Source organism: Anser cygnoides, chromosome 5 (genome assembly GCF_040182565.1).
Source record: "Anser cygnoides isolate HZ-2024a breed goose chromosome 5, Taihu_goose_T2T_genome, whole genome shotgun sequence".
Classification (NCBI taxonomy): domain Eukaryota; kingdom Metazoa; phylum Chordata; class Aves; order Anseriformes; family Anatidae; genus Anser; species Anser cygnoides.
The window spans coordinates 37013642-37033161 of NC_089877.1; the positions used below are offsets into that span (position 1 = coordinate 37013642).

Consider the following 19520-nt stretch of genomic DNA (forward strand, 5'->3'; position numbering starts at 1 on the left):
TTAGTAGAGATCACTGAGTCCAGCAGTCTTCCTTGCTTTCTGCATTAATGCTCTCAGCTGGAACTGCTTGCGAGACAGAAGACGTACATGCTGAAAAACAGAATAAAAACAGCTGGCTATTGGGAAAGTTCTGATAAACATCTTAATTCTACAGCAATCCAAATTTTGAAAACATGACATAGTCCATGACCCAAACGGGATGTTTATTTTTGGAAACATTAATTCTCCAAATGGTATTTTCTTGGCTTATAATTGTAAATGGCTACCAAATGCAATCACTATAGTATATTTTTGTGATTTAATAATTAGTTCTACACAAGTTCTTATCATATAGGAGATGCAACGTGTACTTCCCATGGGGGAGAAGACTTTTTTTTTTTTAAACTAGCAAGCTACCTAAGAAGGAAATAGTATGTTTCTACCTGGTGCATTGTCTGCTGAATGTTAAAAGCCAAGCTGATGTGGTGACTTGGGGAAACCTACCCGTTAGAAAGAGACAAGACTGGTAAGCCTCGTAACATTGTCTTGGGGTCACTGGGTGACACTTTTGCACACTAACTTTTCAGATCCAATTCAGACAACCATGTTGGGAAGTTCCATTCTCCAAAAAAGTGTTATTAATATATTCAAAGTAAGAATTCTGTTTTAATTTCAAGTGCCACCCACCACACACAGCAAAGAAAGGGAATAAATACTCTAAGAAGGTCTCTGCTAGAGGTGCACAACTAGCTGGCTTCTCGAGGTCTCCTTCCACTTTTTATTTCTATCAGTCTAACACTCCAGTGTTTGCCTCAGCAGATGCATCCATAGACTGCAAGTGAAAAGCTGACTGAGTACTCTAGTCACCCTTAGTTTCTCCAAAATCAGTAATCTAAATCCAAAGGAAAGCTTGTGTTGAAACTATTGTACCTTTCTGATGATGAGTTCATATCTATAATGCTTTTAAAATTGATCCTTCATGTTAATTTTGAAATTCCTCTTTCAAAACTTTTGTTTCTACCCATATGTGCTTCTGTACTCAGTGAAAACATCATTAATAAGCTGAACACAAGAGTTCAAGGGATTTAAACACATTTAAAACACGTCTTAAACCATCCCAAGAAGCCTACCTTTAAAAAGACATCTAGATCTATCACGCCACGTCTCAGTGCTTCCCCAAGATAAAAAATGGTGTCTTCAATTGCATTTTCCTCTGCATATAAGTTCAGGATCTGCTTGTAAAGAGGTGCCGTAGGAATGATAACTTCATCTATATCATTATTTTCTGATTGATTTTCCATTTTCTCTAAGGCAGAACTGAGCTCCTCATCCTTCTTCTTGAGAAGTTCAATGTTCTTGTCAACTTCAGCCTAAAAACATTGAAGAAGTTTATTTCTTAGCTCTAGAGGGCTGAATGTCATCTTCTGTCAAGCTATCTTGATAACTGTCAATATTTTTAGAAATGCCAGTTGATTCTTTACATCTCTATACACCTTTACTATGATTTTTACAAAAAAAAGGGCTAGCACTCTATATATTCGAGATTCTATCATTTAAAAAGCTGTTTTAGATTGTCATGTCAATCCACTATCAACTTTAATTTTAGAGAAGGCACAGTAACAGCCTCAGTGTTTTGAAGGTTCTACATGAGGAAAATCAGTGGTTTAAACCAGTTAAATATAATAATAATGAAAAAGCAAAGCCAAAATAATTATTTTCTTTGGAAATGTGTCCTTTGTAGTAAGTTCCTAGATAAGTCTGCTGAGCATGACACAAACTCTAAGCTGTATTGAGAAGAAACAAACAAAACATGCTGGCTTTACCACCAATGGTAACTATAATTTATCTGTAAAAGAAATAGTGAACACCTCCGTTTGAATTTGCTTCCCGATATTTTCGATGTCCCACAGCTAACCAACTGGAAGAAACTATACACATCTGTTCTCCTCATATTACTCAAAGCCATACAGACCATTATCAGATTCCACTTTTCCCCCGACCCACTCTGTCTTTTTCCAATGCAAGCTTGCTCACGTGTGATCACCCTTGGATCACCCTTCTTGCCTTTTTATCACACATCTGCAGTTCTATTATGTCCTTCCTTTCTAAGATAGCGAAGACTACAATTACACACTGCATTCACTGTGGGCACATCACAGATTTATATAATGACATAATGGTATTCCCTGTTCTCTGCTCCTTATTTACAACTTCTAACAGTCACTTTTTTTTAAACAGTATATGAACACTGAGCTGATTGTTTCAGAAACTGATCATTAGTCCCAAAATCTTACTCCCAAACAAGAATGCAAGCAGCAGATACAGTAAGCAGAAATCAGACCTTAATAAAAAACTTAGCAATAAGTTCTGAGCATAAGGAGTAGGAGAGACTCTCGTTTGGAAAGGAAAACTGGAGTTACACAACGAAGCTGTGACTAAACTCAGCATCTCTGCACTAAGACACTGCAATGTTCTCCAGTGCTACCGTTGTACATTATCAGCCAGAAATGGCGACACAGTGATTAAACACTACCACAACATTCATCGTCTTTTCCAGAGAGGATGTGCAAAAACATCAATACTGTTCCTCTAGTATCGAACAACAACATTTTTAAGACATGGCACGATGTGTTTTAGGATCACTGCTATTTCCAACTCATCTCTCCTGAATACGTGCACCTCAATTTAGAAAGAGAATATACACTTGAAAAGCAGTGCAGCGGATGTTTTGGTATTTCTCTCGTGCTAAATACGAATTAGTCACGTACTTCTGTTCCCTGCTAGAAATAATCGGATATAGAGCAGTGTTTCATCTCTGCTTACCACTTCTTGATCCAGGCGAGTTACCATCTCTTCCAGTTTCTGGTGTCCTTTCTTCAGGTCTTCTTCTGTCCGTTTCAAGGCATTGAGTTCAGCTTGTGCACGATCCATTTCTTCTTTCATCCGCCATCTCAGTTTATCACTGACTGCTGAAATAAGGGAAGCTCGAATAGTATCTTCACTGATAGTTCCATCTCTACTGGGTCCTGCACAAGGAAATTCACAAGCACAAAATTAACTCTCTTCCGCACTGGCTTCAATATAAAGCCAGTTTGGAGAAAATGGCTATCTTGCTGTGTATACTTTGCAATATAGAATAGTAAGAGAAATATTTTCTAAAACAGTTTCCAGAAGCTGTGAAGAGGCCACAGAGCAATAAAAAGAAATATTAATGTGTACAACAAGTAAATTTAAGAGTATGAATCCATTTATCCACTTTACTATTCCTGCGTCCACAGGAATTGCTTTAATTTAAAAATAGGCTGGCCATTTTCCCCTAAAATCTACAGATGTTGTTAGCCTAAGTCTTTGAAAGATGACTGAATTTCCAGTGAACTCTGTAGGAATTAACAGATACATGTGTTCAATCACAAATAATATAACAGCTGGCCTAAGACAGAAAATTTGCCTGGAGGTGCTCTATTTGGAGGCTTACCAATTACTTATTTTAAAGATTCATGAAAAATAGATGGACACTATGCTAACAGAAATAATGACAATGAAAAATATTTTAACTACTGCTGTTTTCTACTTCTGACAGGGCCTAGCTGACAAGTTACTGGACATTGATTCAAAAGCTACAACATGCTCTACTCTTTACAGTTAGTTTCACAATTATCTTTCTCTTTCAGCCAGCCTAGGGCAGGCATGGGAAGACAGTAAAACAATCAGTATTCGTACAGAACATCTGTTGGTTTATTAAGATAATCTTCCTTTAACAAGCAATATTTACTAAAAACAGAAATGCAAATCAATTATATTAGAATTTCATTTATAGAGAAGTTTTAGCAGACTAAAAGTAGATGGCAGACTTTTAGAAAGATGTTCCGTATTATACTGGGCCTACATTTTTTTTAAAAAATAACTTCTGCAGGATGATAATGTAATGATGGGAGAGGGAGGAAGAGGTTTACTAAAGGCAACCACGAAGAACCTGTAAAAATTCTCCCTGGACAAAACATTTCTTTTATGTTAGTTGCATAAAAAGCATTAAATCAAGCATACAGAGGTGCTGTGAAATTCATTTTACGATTCTAACAGAGGTGAGCAAATATTCTACTCTATTTTAGCTACAGCATGATGAAATACACGATGAATATCATGTATATACATGATATATATACATATATGTACATATACATAATGAATATCATGTATTTCATGATATAATGAATACATGATGAAAATCATGATGAAATACAATTTGATCTCAGTTATACTAATTTATCAGTTTCACTTGGTTCATGGTGCCCAGAAACTTAAAAAGAGTTATTTTAGTAGTAGTGAAACAGATCAGTAGCCGCTATTGTTCTTGTATTATATAACTAGTTTCTAAATTGATCAGTGTTAGTTAAAACAGCAGCTGACACTGCTATGTAACTGAGGTTACTATGTAGATGATTGCTAAGTACAACTTGTAATTTCAATTCATTAAATCACAGTTCCATCCATAAATAATAGTAAATTTAACACATTTCACTAGTCCCTCACCCTCTAAAACGTTAGAGGCTTTCACATTTAAGCCTAAATATTACCTATTGCTTTTGCAAGTCAGCCTTTCTATGAGACTACCTTATTTCAAGAGTCTGTGCGACTTCCACCTTTTAAAATAAAAAAGGTGGACTCTCAATATTGACCTCAGAAAGTTTTGCTTGTCTGCAGATCGTGAAAACTTAGATTGCTCTAGGGAATGTGAATTGGCTACTCGTTGCTGGATTCTACCAGTATTCCTCAGAAACCACTTCAACCATTCCTCTATTAGAAAAAAATGCAGAGGCAGTTTTCCCATGCTTGTGCCTTACACCTTTTAAGGTCAAGTTTCAGTTAACCATAACTACTAATAAAGCAAGCAAGAATTATTGCAATTTTTTGTGTCCAAATCCTCCAATTTCTATGGATGAAATGCAGAGAGATCTGAAGTTCTGTAACTGGAAGGGAAATTCACAGAAATAAATTGTACCAAAAATATCTTTTTATCCAGATATGTAGCCATTAAAACCCTGAAGTTGTTACATCATTACATACATCATACTTCTCAGTTCTCTAGATAACACAACTGAAAAAATACTCATCAAGGATCTCATCTATCTTACATTGCTAAAGACAAAAGCATTAACATCTCTTGTTCTTTTTTCCCAAATGTTCAGAAAATGTCTCAAATCAGCTGAAATCCAACCAATCTCTACATCTTTCTTAATAACCACAAGACCTCAGAAGAAGCAAAAGCAAGCAAGCAACTCTAACTGTACATTAATTTTGCCATTTAAACACAGTAGTTCCAAGATTAGTATTTTTCCAGTTAAGTACACTAAGATAAACAGTGATAAACACATTTGAGTATGCTGTTAGTAGTACTGAAAAACTGGACTACTACCCTAACCCCAAATAAGATTACAATAATATAAGGAAAAAGGTGGTCTGTTTCAGTGAAATTCCATCAGTAGAGTATCTTTGATTAGGGTACATATCTTCCTGATAACCAGCAACAATCTGGAACATGCTGTCTAAAAATTTCAGTTCTGCCTTAAGACAAAAAAAAACATCTGAATCAAAAAAATAACACTTTTCTGTTAGGGTCTGAGCATAACTGTTTTCAAAACCAAACAAAACCAAATTGTATTTCGAGTACCTGTTGGTATTGTTATACTAGCAAAATGTAGTTGACAAGACCCCACACACCTCAGAGAATCCTTAAAACATCCAAAGAATTTTTTGGACCTCCCCTGCTAAGCGGAACAAGCGGAACAATTACTGATGTGTTTCTTACATAAAAATTGCAACAGAATTTGCGTAATTTTAAAATAATAAAGTTCACTTTAGACAGTATTATTAACCTCTAACACGCCAGACTTAGCAATCAATTCTACTTTTTTTCTGGTATCTCTCACTCTGGGTTATTTTTAAAAGGTTTGCTTTAACAGTAAAGCAGGACAGGAAAAAAAAGTCACAATACACCTAACAATGAAAGTTCTCATACAAGTGTCAACAGGTAAGAAAAAGGTCTTTGCACATATGAGGGACCATCAGTTAGATTCTATATGTCTTCCTAAAGAGCATGAACCCGTAGCATTTTCTGTCACTTCCATAATTAGCCCAGCTTGGGGGAGATTTTATGGCACAAAGCCTGTAAATCCAGAGAGCACTGAAACCCTTAACCTTTACCAGGCAGAGTCTGGTTTCAGACATGACCTTAGAGAAGCACTACGAACTGCATCAGGTAATTAATGGCAGATGACAGAACAGAAAGAAAAAAAACAACAACTGAAGGACTACTTGAAAAACTGGCTATTATTAAAAAAAATTAAGCTACTCTGTATTTTCATTCAATCCAAACTAAGCTCACTGAAGGAAACACCCTGCCACCATACAAACAAAATTCTCAAATTTTAGCTCCTGCTATGTTCCCAATAAGCTAGTATGATAAACCATAGTCCAACAACAGCAGAAAAAAATCTGAATAGGAAATAAACGTTTGCAGTTTAAAGTAAAAGAAGTTTACTGTAAATACACTGGACGATTAAAGGGACATCTTTGCATTTCATGTTGCATGAGATAAACCATACACAGCAGGTGCATGACTTTTACCTAGCTGCATCAAAGGAAGCTGTCTAATGTTAAATTGCCACTGTAAAATCCAGCACTACAACATGATACCAGATAACCTAACTCAGGACCTGTGAAAAGTCTGCTATAATACTTGGCAGATACTCCACCTGTTCATCTTCACTGGGAATGAAAAGGAAGAAAAGTAGTTAAATATGACATCTGTATTTTAAATTAACTCTACCACATAAAATCAAAACTGAATCTGCTTTGAGAGACGCTGCAGAAAGCTGATGTTCCCTAGAAAAGTTCCTAACAGCCTACTGCATGTCTGACAATGAGAGCCAGTGGGGACTACCAACCCTCAAAGAGCCAGCAACCCCCCCAACACTGAATGCGCCTTGGCTGGGACAGCAGATTTCTTGTAGAGTGTACAGTAGCCACACATCACCTCAGAGTGGAAATGACCACTAAACAGCCAACGGAGAACACTTCTGTAATTCAGAAAGCTGAAATAACTTGGACATGAAGGATGGGATGAGGCTCAAAAAATGCAAAATATGACTTCTTGTTTCTTAGTTGTAGAACAACAGAACTCACTTTTTTTTTTAAGAGTAAGTTGAAGCAACCATCTTCCTTTGCCAATCTGTGAGCTTGCCTTGTTCCCAAGAAGGTGAACTAAAGCCTCAAAATACACATGGTTCTGGAGTGATGAATATGTATAAATATTTGTGAGCTTACACATTACATTAAGAACCTGTGGATGTGCTTTTTAATTGCAGCGCAAGAGATTACAAATGACTGATATTCTGACCAAGGTGACAGAAGTGTCTGTATCCTTATCATGTAACTGCTCCAAAAGGACTACCCAATTGCAAAGTCACTGCACCACCTTCCTACTTAATTAGATATTTATCACTGGTTCCCAATCCATTACACGTACTCACACTAAAAATGAAGGACAGAACAGAAGCCAAGCTGGTTTATTTTTTGCCAACACAGGGCAACCAAGCAGCAAAATGGGAAAAGATACGAGTTAATATCCTAGGTCTTGCTGCTGAAGGGAAGAAAGAATATTACATACTAACAAGTAGATAATGTCACGAAGCAAAGAGGCAGAAGAAGAAAGATGCAATAAAAAACAAGTTTATTCCAAATTCATTGAAAACCTCTGCTTTAGGACTTTTGCAGTAAAAGTATAAGTATATATATAAACTGAGACTAGTAGATGATTAAGTGAGGACAAAAGCATTTTTAAAAGCCAAGACCATGAACAAAGAGCAATACAATCAAAAGACACCTGCGGTTAATGGGTGAAGGGGAAGAAAAACATCTTAAGGTGGTTACATGTACTGTTTTTTCAACATATTCAGAGAGCAGACACAATGTATTGTATACAGCCAGGAATTTAACAAACTGAGTGAATAAAGTGAAAGGCAAAGGATGCAAAATGTGTAATAATGTTACTTGAAGAAAGAATTTTTTTTTCCCTCCGTTCAAGATCAGTATCTTAGAAGGTCACGTTAAGAACAATAAATTCCTTTTCCCATTGTCTCTCTTTGCATATCAATTTCAGTGGGAAGCTTCAATTCAAAGAGATACTTTCAAAGCTACTCACCAACAGTAGTCACAGGAGGCTGAGAAGGGTAGTACTGAACACTAGTGGTTGCTGGAAACGGAACACCACCTGGATAAGGGTAGTTTGGGTAGCTGCTTTGACAAAGAAAGAAATACATAGGTGATATTTTACAAATAGTCAAATAATGTTAGCATATCGCCTTTATGTCTCCATATTAAATACTTATTGACATAATAAAATGCTTAAACTGCAGGCCACGTTATACTTTCTCTCTTTTCCTGTTCCCATTAACATCTTTCACAACTTGTCTTTCTCATATAATTTAAGATGATACCATTTTATCTGAAGCCCTACCTAGTTATTTCCTGGTCAGGCATTTGGATCATACCAATTTCTCTTTAATCACTCATTTTTGCCTTTTAATATCTAACTTTCCTTTCTAAAACCCTAAACTATCCAAAGCTAATAATTCTAGCTCCAAACTGACAAAAAAAATCAATTCTAATAATCTTTAATATTATAAGAATATTAACAGGAAGACTACTGAACTGTTTCATGTAAATGCAAAAATGCTATGCAAAATACATTAAGAACACTTTAAATAGGTCTATTTAGGAGGCAAAAAATTGCCCTAAGAACTTATCAAAATTCCTGTTTTTCGCTCCTTAAAACATACACCCCGATGCTTACTTTTTTTTTTTTCTCTTAAATCTAAATGTTATATACTATAGCAACTCCTCATATGCTCTTAACAGAATCAGGACATAAGGATGTTAATAATAAAAACAGTATGAAAAACTTTAGGTAGAAAGCAATCAACGTCTTGCTACTTGCTAAGAAAGAACTGTAATCATTCTGGAAAAGGTTTATTCATTTTCACTTTTTTACATAACATACTTAAAGCAAACGTTTTATTTCGTATTAATAGAAGGCTTTTAAAATCATTTTGTGCCCTTCAAGTTCTCTTAGAGTGCTCTGAATTAGTTTTGTTAGTTACTTAAGATTTAGGTATTTTTCTAGAGTATTAGCTACCTACAACTACTTAAATGAAATCTTCACAAAGATGGTAATTACATTTGAAGTGCCTCTTGGTCTTTGCAATTTTAACCTTTTGGGGGTAAGGTTAACTTCCTGCTGCTAAGAATTTCTCATCTTCTAAAAATCTATAAAAGTACACTTGAAAGCAATATGTACTTGCTGAAAAGTTCTAAGATCATCGAAGTGAAATTCTAAGTTAAATATTCTTCATTTTCTAAAAGACAGTCATTAGTTTCTTCAACAACAGTTCTCTGCTGTATGACTCTGACACGCAGAGTCATATCTACATGTGAAAACACGATGCCCAGAGAAAACTGGGTTAGCAGAGCTTTCTGAATGGAGATTGTAACGCTGTGATAAACAGGTTTTGCTATAAAATAGAACACTAATGGTGAGAGCAGAGCCAAAGCCGAAGTACAAACTGCTCCTTTTCTAACTGCCAAAGAATATTGTGGAAGACTACAAGTTCATTCCAAACAACTCTTTAAACTATTACCAGGAGGTACTCTGTTGTGACTCACTGTCAGTTTTTAATGCCTGTGAAACAAGATCGGGCATAGGGAGGAAGAAAACACATGAAGGTTCACATTAATCCAGCAATTGTTTTGTCCAATCACTTGAATTGCCCAGTTGAGAGTACGTGCCTTTATACAGCAATCAAGCATAACCTTATAAAACCAAATTCATTATACAAGTGAAACAAGAGAACGTGGAGTTAGGTAATCATTTTGAAAACATAACTGTCACCTAACTACATTACAGTTTAAACAACAGTAAGAAAACTACACCTGTCTCAAACTTTCTTTTGGCTATTGACAAGAGTTCTGTCCTCACTCATGAGCACACATAGCAGACATGACAACTAGGAGATAAATAACGAGATCCAAATCCACCGTAAGAAACAGAATAGAAATGAGACCAGATTCTATTCAGTGAAACCATCTTATGTAAATGATGATGCAAAGTGGTTAAAATAGTTCTTACCTTGGGTTTGCAGTGCTTCCCGGTGGATAGGGAGTTATCCCACCTGGCATGCCTGGCACATAGGAAGCTAAACAAAATAACGATTTCACGTATTTTTGGAGGAAAAGAACATCACACTTTCCTTAGAACTGCTAGTTAGAACATCTTTCACTGCATATTTATTTTCTTAATTACTTTAAATATAAATCCACCAATGCATGGATAAAAAAGTATATCAAATTAAAAACGCAGTGAGCAATTGTACTAAGTAAACCATGAATGCATAAGAAAGTCTCTGCAGCACGAGAACTCAAAAAATGGGTGTGTTAGAGATGACAGACCTGATGAATTTTGTCTTCATATTTTATATTATAGATGACAAAAAGAAAATAACCTTTCTAATGAGTCATTGTTCTCTACTCACTAAATTATGAGCGTATAACTTAAGTACCTTCACAGTATTTAGGCTTAACAGTTGATTAGCTGTTTAACAATCCAATCATGCTGTTTAGCAATTTCTGCCATTTAGAAGTTATACTTCTAAAAAACTTTTATCAGCAAATATAAATGTCTAAGGCTTTAACACAGCCTTAGCAATTTCAAGTTTCTTCTTAGAAATCTGATTCTATTACAAAAATTATGATTAGAATTTATTACATATTTATAGTAATTTTAGGAGTATTACCATTTTACTTTTTTTTTTTTAAGCCTATCTAGCTACCTGCATCCTCAAGCACTTTCAAATGATTCAGGATTTTTAAATTTTAACTTTTTTAATTAAAGTGCTTTATTTCTTAAACAGCATTATCTAGAACTTGAAAATGAGACCAATTGCCTTTAAAATGAAAAAACAACTACTCTAGTAATACTGTAATAAATCTAAGCAGCTATTAATAATGTGAAAATCCTGAAACATTTCCATTAAAATTACTTCAGCTATACTAGCCATAAGTGACTACAAAGGAACAAAACTGTGTGATGTTTCAGTTGATCCTCCCTGAAAGCACAATACAGGTCACAGTCTCCACTAAAACTACACTGTGCTGACACCTGCTGTTCCTGGAAAATCACAACAGCTTGTTTGTTGAGTTACCTAGTGCTCTCATGGTTAGGAAGGTTAGCACTGGACAAGCTAAAAAGCCCCAAACACTTACCTATAGCCAACTATCTCTAATGGTCCCATTTATGTTTGCTACCCCTCTTCTCATGTGTTAAGAGACTAAGACCTTAATATAAAGTTTTCTCTGTGAAATGACTAATTTTTTTTTAGATGCAACTATGATCTCATAAAAGACTTATTTCATTCAAAACTACACAGCCTTAAAAACTGCAAAAATATAACCCCAAATAAAATCAGCCTACCAATGAATTAAGTAGAACTGTTACAATACCATTAAATACTCTGCAGCTTATCTGCTTCCCCCCCCCCCTTAGTCTTTCATGGGTAGCTCTACTCTGTTTTCTTCCCATCCAATTCAGTCTTCTCTTTTCTGTTTCCCACTTTTCTGCCCCCCCGCCCATCCTCAGTCTTTAAATTAAGTTGCTTCCAAAAATTTATAAACTTAAAATATTAAAATATTTTAAATATTTTTGACAGTTTGAGAGTTTTTGCAATAAAATGTGTCCTAAATCAGAGTACCAAATCAACAGAGAAGCCTGAAAAATCATGAGGCAGGTTTTTGTTTTCATTTCAGCCAGCAATTATTAAAAAGACAAACAAATATGATTGTGCACGTGGGCAACACAAGCAGTAGGATTCTGGCATACGAAATGTTTCAGGAAGCTCTTAACAGATGTACTTGTATTATCAAAATACAAAAAACATTAAGATACAGTTATCTCAATAATGTCTTTTTAAAGATATCCCTGAATGTTGACACATTAGCAGTTGTTTTGATTTGGGGGGAGGGAAAGCGTGTGTGTTGTTCGTTTGTCTTGTTATCTTTTTCTGCTTCCCCCCACACAATACAACCTTGATTTTTCCCCTGCTTCCAAAAGCCAAAAAAAACAACCAAACATATACATTCTTCCAATAGATCAAAAAGGTCTAGCACAGCACAAGTGAATTCATTATGCATCAGTACAGAAAGCCACTTTAGCGTAGTATAATTTCTAAACAAACCATGCAGAACACCACCACACTTTGGAATATTAACGAGAGCATTTGTGGAAATCGGTAGCCACGACCACTTACTAGTTGGTGGGCCAGTTGCCTGGTATGGTGGGTAGCCTGCTGAAACAGTAGGCCGAGAAAAGACTGGAGGTTCCTCACCAAACACCACGATCATAACTTGAATCAGTTCCAGCAAGTCTGACTGAGGCTGTGAGGATAAGCGAATCAGAAGTTGTTGATTTATGCTGGCAGTTAGTTTACCTGACTCTAACAACAACATGGTACCATCCTATCAGCTCTGAAAAGCCATCCTTTCATTTGTTTGTATGCATATACACAAACACCCACACATGTATATTTAACTTTCTTTATGGATTCCTTTACAGATTGCAACCTAGCTAACTGGTATTCAAAACAGTACAGAGGAATACACGATTCTGAGTATTTAGCTCCAGAATAACCTGGTTAGCACGTAGTGCCATATCAACCACAGGGCAATAAATGACCGCAGATGACTGCACGATGATGGATTATTATAATTTCCCGAAACTTAAATCAGCTCTTCCACACAAAAAAAGCACAGCTCAGTAAGTTTTGGGACATTCCAAGTTAATACAACACAGCTTTTGCTCCGGCTCAGAATGGCTAAACAGAAAATAATCTGGCCCATTTAAGGAGTTGCATGTAAACCTCCTTTAAGTATAACTACACTGGTTTTCTCACAGTTTGTAACTACTTTTTTATAGGTATGATTTCATTTCTCCAAATGAAAGGCAAGCTTCATGAACGCAGTACTAGATTAAGGACCCTATTTCTTGATTTTCTTATCTCTGCAATCCACTCAAGTAATCCAAAAAACAAATTTATTTTATTCTTACCAATCTCTCAAGTAAAATCAATTCCATATTATCTGCATCTTAGATGATCCTCCCGCTTGTGCAAGACCTATGTGCTGATCTTTCCACTATTACCACACAAGTGCTGAACTACCACCCATGCTTATTAAATTTATTGCTGCTAATCACTTTTGATAGAACTGTGCATCTTGTCAGGTTCTTCTGACTTTGTCAGCATATTTTATTTTCTTTAAATATCCATGCTTTGGTCAAAACTTCTCTGAAACCTGTACTGCTCAATGCCTTTCTTTATTAGTAAAGCAAATACATATACTCAGAGCTCCAGTAAAGTGTGCCTCAAGTAGTCCAAATGCTCATGGCAGCAGTCCATTTTCATCACGGATTAATGTCAACCAAGAGATGCTTCACAGAATTTATAATTTGCCTTGAGTAAACACTCTTATCTCACAGTAAATATTCTTATCTTCATATCAGTGTTCTGCCAGGCAAGGAAGCCCATGCTGCACTGTTCAATCAGACAAGCTGCCACTAAAGGCACAATTAACCAGGCAACAGAGAACACAACATTCGGAACTTTAAGACATTAAAAACAATAAGCAGTTGCTTTCTTTAAAAAAATGGTTTAAGATGCCAAGTAAATAGGACTATGCTTTTTGTTATAAATGGTACAAATATCTAAAGAAATTCAGAAGAGCAATTTAACAATTTCAAGTTCCTTATACTTACGTATTTCCACTCATGCAGGTAAGGAAGGTATATCTTTCCATTCGCATCAACATGCTTCCCTGTCTTTATTGTCATTGAGCTAGTGGGTTTAACAAAACAGATTGGGGGGTTGAAAGGGTAGGTGTCCAGCAGCCACAAGCAAATTGGGATATTGTATGTGTTACCTAAAAAGAAGTTTTGAAAGATTTTAGAAGTTCTGTTCTTTTGCATTCAGATTTTTAGAACTTGTATCACCAGTAAATTCAACTGCACTGACACAGTATCTACTGACAACACTCAAATGAAGAGTTCCTGATATGGTGATGCACTCAGAATAATTTAACTTTCATTTACAATTACTGTTTACCACTAATACATTATCTCATTTATTCCGCAATGTAACATTACAAGATTCTAATCTGAATTATCCTTAGCTGCAGCAATAAGTGGTTTGCAACATTCAATTAGAGAAGTTGAAACACACGCAGTACTGAAAGATAAACACAAGTTACAGAGCTGTACAGGCATGAAGAAGCAATGATGCACACTAAAATTTTATTCCACAGCAAAGCTAGGGCAAATATACTGTGGTTAAGTAAAGGATTTCACAAAAATAACGATCACGGAAGTACTGAAGTTGAACCACTAAAATCTGAACAGTTTTAAATGTGATTTGGGAATATAAGGGTGGCAATATTGATGATTATTATTGATAATAATAATAGCATACCTCTGTAAGACACCGGAATGGTTCCACTCAGGCTCATCAGCTCTCTAGATGAGCCGTCGTTAAAAACTGAAAGGGAACAAACAGTGTTTTTAAAGGAAACCCATTTGTTGTGTTGATCTCTGTTCAGGTTATATCCTATCTATTTGCTAGTGTAAATGCAGACGTTACCTGTAAGTAAGTACATTGAAAAGTTCTGCTCTTCCATATCTACAGACTAGTAAATGGTCGTCTACAGTGAGGTAACCTCTTACGAATAATGTATTTCTGAGAAAACACTGACTGACTGCTGTCAAGCTACCTTCACCGCGAATAAAACTGTCTCCTCAGAGTCCAAGCAGAACATGTAGGAACCATACAAATTGCTCATCATAAGAACTGCTACAAGGATAATTTCAATTCCATTTATAAGTAACAACTTTTATCTGAGGATTACAGAGAATTCCTTATGCTTTCTCCAAACAAGCATGTCAGCAAGACTACCAAGAACTACTTGGCCACAGGCATTACATTTGTTACATCACCATTAAAGGCAATTTAACCAAATAGTACACTGAAGAGGAAGAAAAGACTAACACTTGACTTGCAGCCACATCTTGGTCTTTGTTCACAAAAAGCACAGGAACCCTGACCTCAGTTTTGAGTCACTGTGTCCAGGTTTCAAAACAATGGATTACTCTTGGCTTAATAAATCAACTTTTGGTAATAAAACTTATTTTCTTAATCTCTTCTGAAAGCTTCTAGTCATACTTCAAATGTAGCTGACCATATACAATTATTTTGCTAACGTTCTACAAAGGTAGACAGAACACGTCAGGACTTATATGGGGGGTATATACTACTTTATTACTACAAACTTGAAAATTATCTCAACAGCAACGTAACCATTTTCTCATCTCTCATTTCACAGCTCCAAACAGTACCAGCCATCTGTAAGTAGTTCTGTGCTCAACCTTCCAAGGAAGCTTAGGAAGAGAGAGGTAACAAACAAGCTTCATGCTACAGCTCAGTGCTATTTGGAATTCTGATCACTCCATTGTAATTGCAAACTTGTGTAGGGGATTCCAACCACAGACTTTTCACGATTGCTTTTGATTCTCTGGCCACTGCACAATTTATTATTACTGTTATATTATTATTAATATAAAAATATATATTTTTTACTTCCATGACAGCTGCTGGCTTGGAGCACTTCAAGTTAAAACTCGTTTATCTTCTACCTGCCTACATCCCTCCTCAATTCTTGTCAATCCAGACTGTAATCTAGAAAGCAAAGTACTATGAATTTTTTTTATCATATTTTATTAATATGAACTGTCTCACAGAGGAATCCTACAGGTGACAGAGATAATCACAGAATGGTTTGGGTTGGAAGGGACCTTAAAGGTCATCTAATTCCAACCCTCTGCCACGGGCAGAGACACCTCCCACCAGCCCAGGCTGCCCAGAGCCCCATCCAGCCTGGCCTTGAACACCTCCAGGGATGGGGTGTCCACAGCTTCCCCCAGCAGCCTGTGCCAGGGCCTCACCACCCACAATAACAGAAGGTGATCAGCAGCTACACTGGCTCACTGTATTTTGAGAAATCACACCCTCAACCCTCTGAAACTGACCCTAAATTGCATTTTAACATACTGAAATTTACACAAAGCCTTTAAAAAAAAGCTAACAGTGATTAAGTCATTGTTAATTTACATTACAAAACCCCTCATACCAGTTTTCTATATGCATGACTGCTTTCCTCATACTTTAAAGCACTGCCACAAATATTCATTTTTAATGAAGTACTTGTACATTAACTTACTGTACTTTCTAAATAGACAGAACTCCAAAAATGTCTTTGTATCACAGCAAAGCTGAATTTGTGTGGTGGGTTCACCTGCTGAGCAGCTGAACCCTCTTCTTTTGAGGAGGGCAAGTGAGAAAGCAGTTGGGGTGGAGTTAGCTGCTCAGCAGGGTAAAACCCCCACAATTCATAAGATACCAGCAATTTCCAGAGTACCAACCTCCGACCGATCAAATAAATTTTAACTGTGGCAAAATGCAACACTCCTTGGCACATTAGCTAACTTTTCTGTATTACCGTCTGTTTCCAGTGTTGATGTCAAAGATCAGAAAGATTATCTTAAAATTCTATATTCTAGCTTTAATCTCCTTAATTCCCACAAAAGCTACCAAATATATGTAAAACAACAACAATTCAGTAACAAAAACTTTGTCACGCAGACTTACCATATGAATCCATAACAGGTTTGAGGTCCTTGTACTGAGTAATAACGCTGGTCGTCTCCTGCACAGTGAGGTCTCTGTACTTATACTACAAAACAAACAGAAAGAATATTTTTAGAGCCTAAAGCTTCACTGTAATTTAATTTGGTTTTGTTTCACAAAATAACCTGCGTTTATGAGAGTTTACACTGATAATATACAGACATTCTTCTGCACTCCACTTCCTATATAATTTACCCAATTTTAACAACATGTTAGGATGCTTTTATTCTTAAATAACAGTCTACAGATCAAGTAGTTTTGGGAAAGCTATCACATTTTCATTGATGTTCTACCATAACCAATGCAATATTTTAAGCTAAGCCAAATACTGAGACATGGTATTTACCAGAAGTTCTGCAAAACAAACTGCCATATACCTTTCCAACTGACAAACACTTGATATCTTCTGTTTGAAATTAAAATTACCCACATGCCGTTATCAAAAAAACTAAATCTACTTCATTTAGAAAAGCAAGGAAAATTATTGAATCCTCTTCTGGACACACACAATAACCACAAAGTAGAAACGCTCTAAAGAATTTTGCGCAGTTTTAAAGTTTTTAATACAATTTGTAATACAAATATGAAGAAAACAAAGGATAACTATGAGAAACAAAAGAATACCCTTGGCCATGAGAGTATTTGTGGATCTAAAAAACAACAACAACAAAAAAAACCCACCTGCATCTCTGAACCAATAGTGTGACATTTTAAACATTCCTCATGCACAGCTATGTACAATCTGAACTTCACAGACGACTTTCATAGCACTGGTACCACGGCACTAATCAATTGCTATTATTATTACAATTGCTATTATTATTACAAACTAGAAAGCAGACATTTCAAGGCACCATATTATTGATAACACCACCAGTTTCATCCCCTTGCTTTCCCTGGGAGCAGGGAGCGAGTCTCAGCACAGAACTCAAGTCTCAGAACAAGAACCCCCAGACAACGGAGGAGATGCTCCTGACCAGCAGAGAGCTGGTTTCACCGGGTGGTGCAGCTCTGTAAAAAGGCAATCTTCAGGTGTCTCAGGGACCACAGACAGCGTCCCTTCATTCCTCCATGACTCTCCACAATGCAGACTGGAACCCAACACACACAGACGCTGGCAACAAATGAATTCCAACGTTATCCAAGAGCAAAGCCTGGTGCCATGGCTAAGGGTCACCTTTGCTCTGACAAACACCCCTGAGTTGTGAAACTTGGAAACTAACACTTTTTTCTAATATCTACAGAGACTGACATAGATGCTACTACCACTGGGCATCACAACTATTCCTTGAGGAGTTGGGCTGAGCATGCCCCGTCACTTCCCCTAACACCTTAGTCTACCAAAAGCTGCAACTCCAGGATTTTACTCATTAACGAATGTGATAAAATATCTAATATCTATTTACACCGGACAATTTTGAGGCCTTCCACCAGTCCAAGCTTAGTAACTCAGAAAGCAAGTCAAGAGTACCTCAAATTTTAACATGAAAGCAGAAATCTGTCATATAAACGATCCCATTACCCACAAGAGCAACTTTCAAACAAGGGCAGAGTGCGGCCAGGCTGGAGAAGGGCAGTGAGTGCCCCCATCACCAGATGTGGTTCTACAGCAGGAGTGAGAGCACTTCTCCAGCCATGTAAAAAAAAGAGGGGATCGTTTATAGGAACACACCTTACAGTACAGGATGTAGGCTCAAGAAGATTGGCACAATCAGAAGAACAAAAAGAACAAAACCAAAACAGGCTTTCACTAACAGAAGCTCCTACCAAACATAAGGATTTGGAATAAGGATTTAAATCTGCTTGTAGCACAAGGGTCTCAGGTCAGTTTAATCAAAAAACAGACAAAAACAGCGCCTGCTTGCTTAGCAGACATAGTAATACTGATATTACAAGACAATCTTTTTCTATGTTCATATAGGAAGTAACTGAGGATTTCCAAGAAATGCCAAAATCCCTCTGGAAAATGCAAGATCCTAGCGATCTCTATAAAGCTAACTAAAATTGATTATTCTAAACCCTTGATTTTTAAGTTGTTTTTTTTTTCCTCCTCAAGTATCAGATGGCAAATGCATCTTCCTCATTCAACATATCAGGTAACAGGCCGCAAAGAGATGAAGCTTGCCAGGATCAGGCAGCAGGTCAATACCTGAAATTAAACTACGAGTTTGTGTTCTCCCGAGCCGGGGCTTAGTGTTTTGGTATCTCACACACAGCTACGCCTACTCCTTAGATTTCCTCTATAGAACAGAAAGTGGAACTATTATTGAAAAATACAAAAAAGTGCTGAAACAGTAACTTCACTTTTCATGAACTGCTCAATTCACTGCACCTTTCACTGAACTTACCTACAGAAAGTCAGATGGCACTGGGGGCAATAAAATGGGGGTGAGGCAGGGTGGAACGGAAAAGAGATGAGGACAAGGGGTCAGCTTTGATTCTTTCCCCCCACCTCCCGTGGCATGTCAGTCACTCATTAATGAAAGACAGGTGAATACAAACACACCGTCACTTGCTGGCACCGAGTTAGCATTCAGCATTCATTTTCGAGCTGACAACAGGAGAGGTGCTTCTGATCCTTTGCAGGTGAAGGACCCATCCGTTTTGATCACATCTTTGTCTATCATATGTCACGTTTACATTGTGCAAACAATACGACTTAACTTTATTACAACAACATCCCCCAGAACAAAGCCCATAACTCCC

At 36.7% G+C, this 19520-nt stretch overlaps 2 protein-coding genes across 7 annotated transcripts in view; both read right to left on the reverse strand.

The window, feature by feature from the left end:
* Positions 1–13912, reverse strand: TSG101 (tumor susceptibility 101). Its single transcript, XM_066997586.1, has 5 exons — positions 13838–13912; positions 12336–12462; positions 2803–3005; positions 1110–1349; positions 1–90 (listed from the first exon to the last, which is right to left on the reverse strand). Exons 1-5 carry the CDS (start codon positions 13910–13912, stop codon positions 1–3), a joined length of 735 nt encoding a protein of 244 aa, XP_066853687.1.
* The window catches only part of UEVLD (UEV and lactate/malate dehyrogenase domains), a 19092-nt gene continuing 13435 nt past the window's right edge, over positions 13864–19520 (reverse strand). For 5 of the 6 annotated variants that reach the window (XM_048053489.2, XM_013191640.3, XM_048053490.2 and 2 more), the window contains 3 exons: positions 16776–16860; positions 14547–14612; positions 13864–14001 (listed from right to left, as the gene is read on the reverse strand). In XM_048053489.2, the coding sequence (XP_047909446.2) occupies positions 14583–14612; positions 16776–16860 (115 nt within the window). In that variant the 3' untranslated portion in view covers positions 13864–14001; positions 14547–14582. Of the gene's footprint in view, positions 14002–14545; positions 14613–16775; positions 16861–19520 lie in introns of those variants that run through there. The other variant, XM_066998938.1, reaches the window with a different exon arrangement.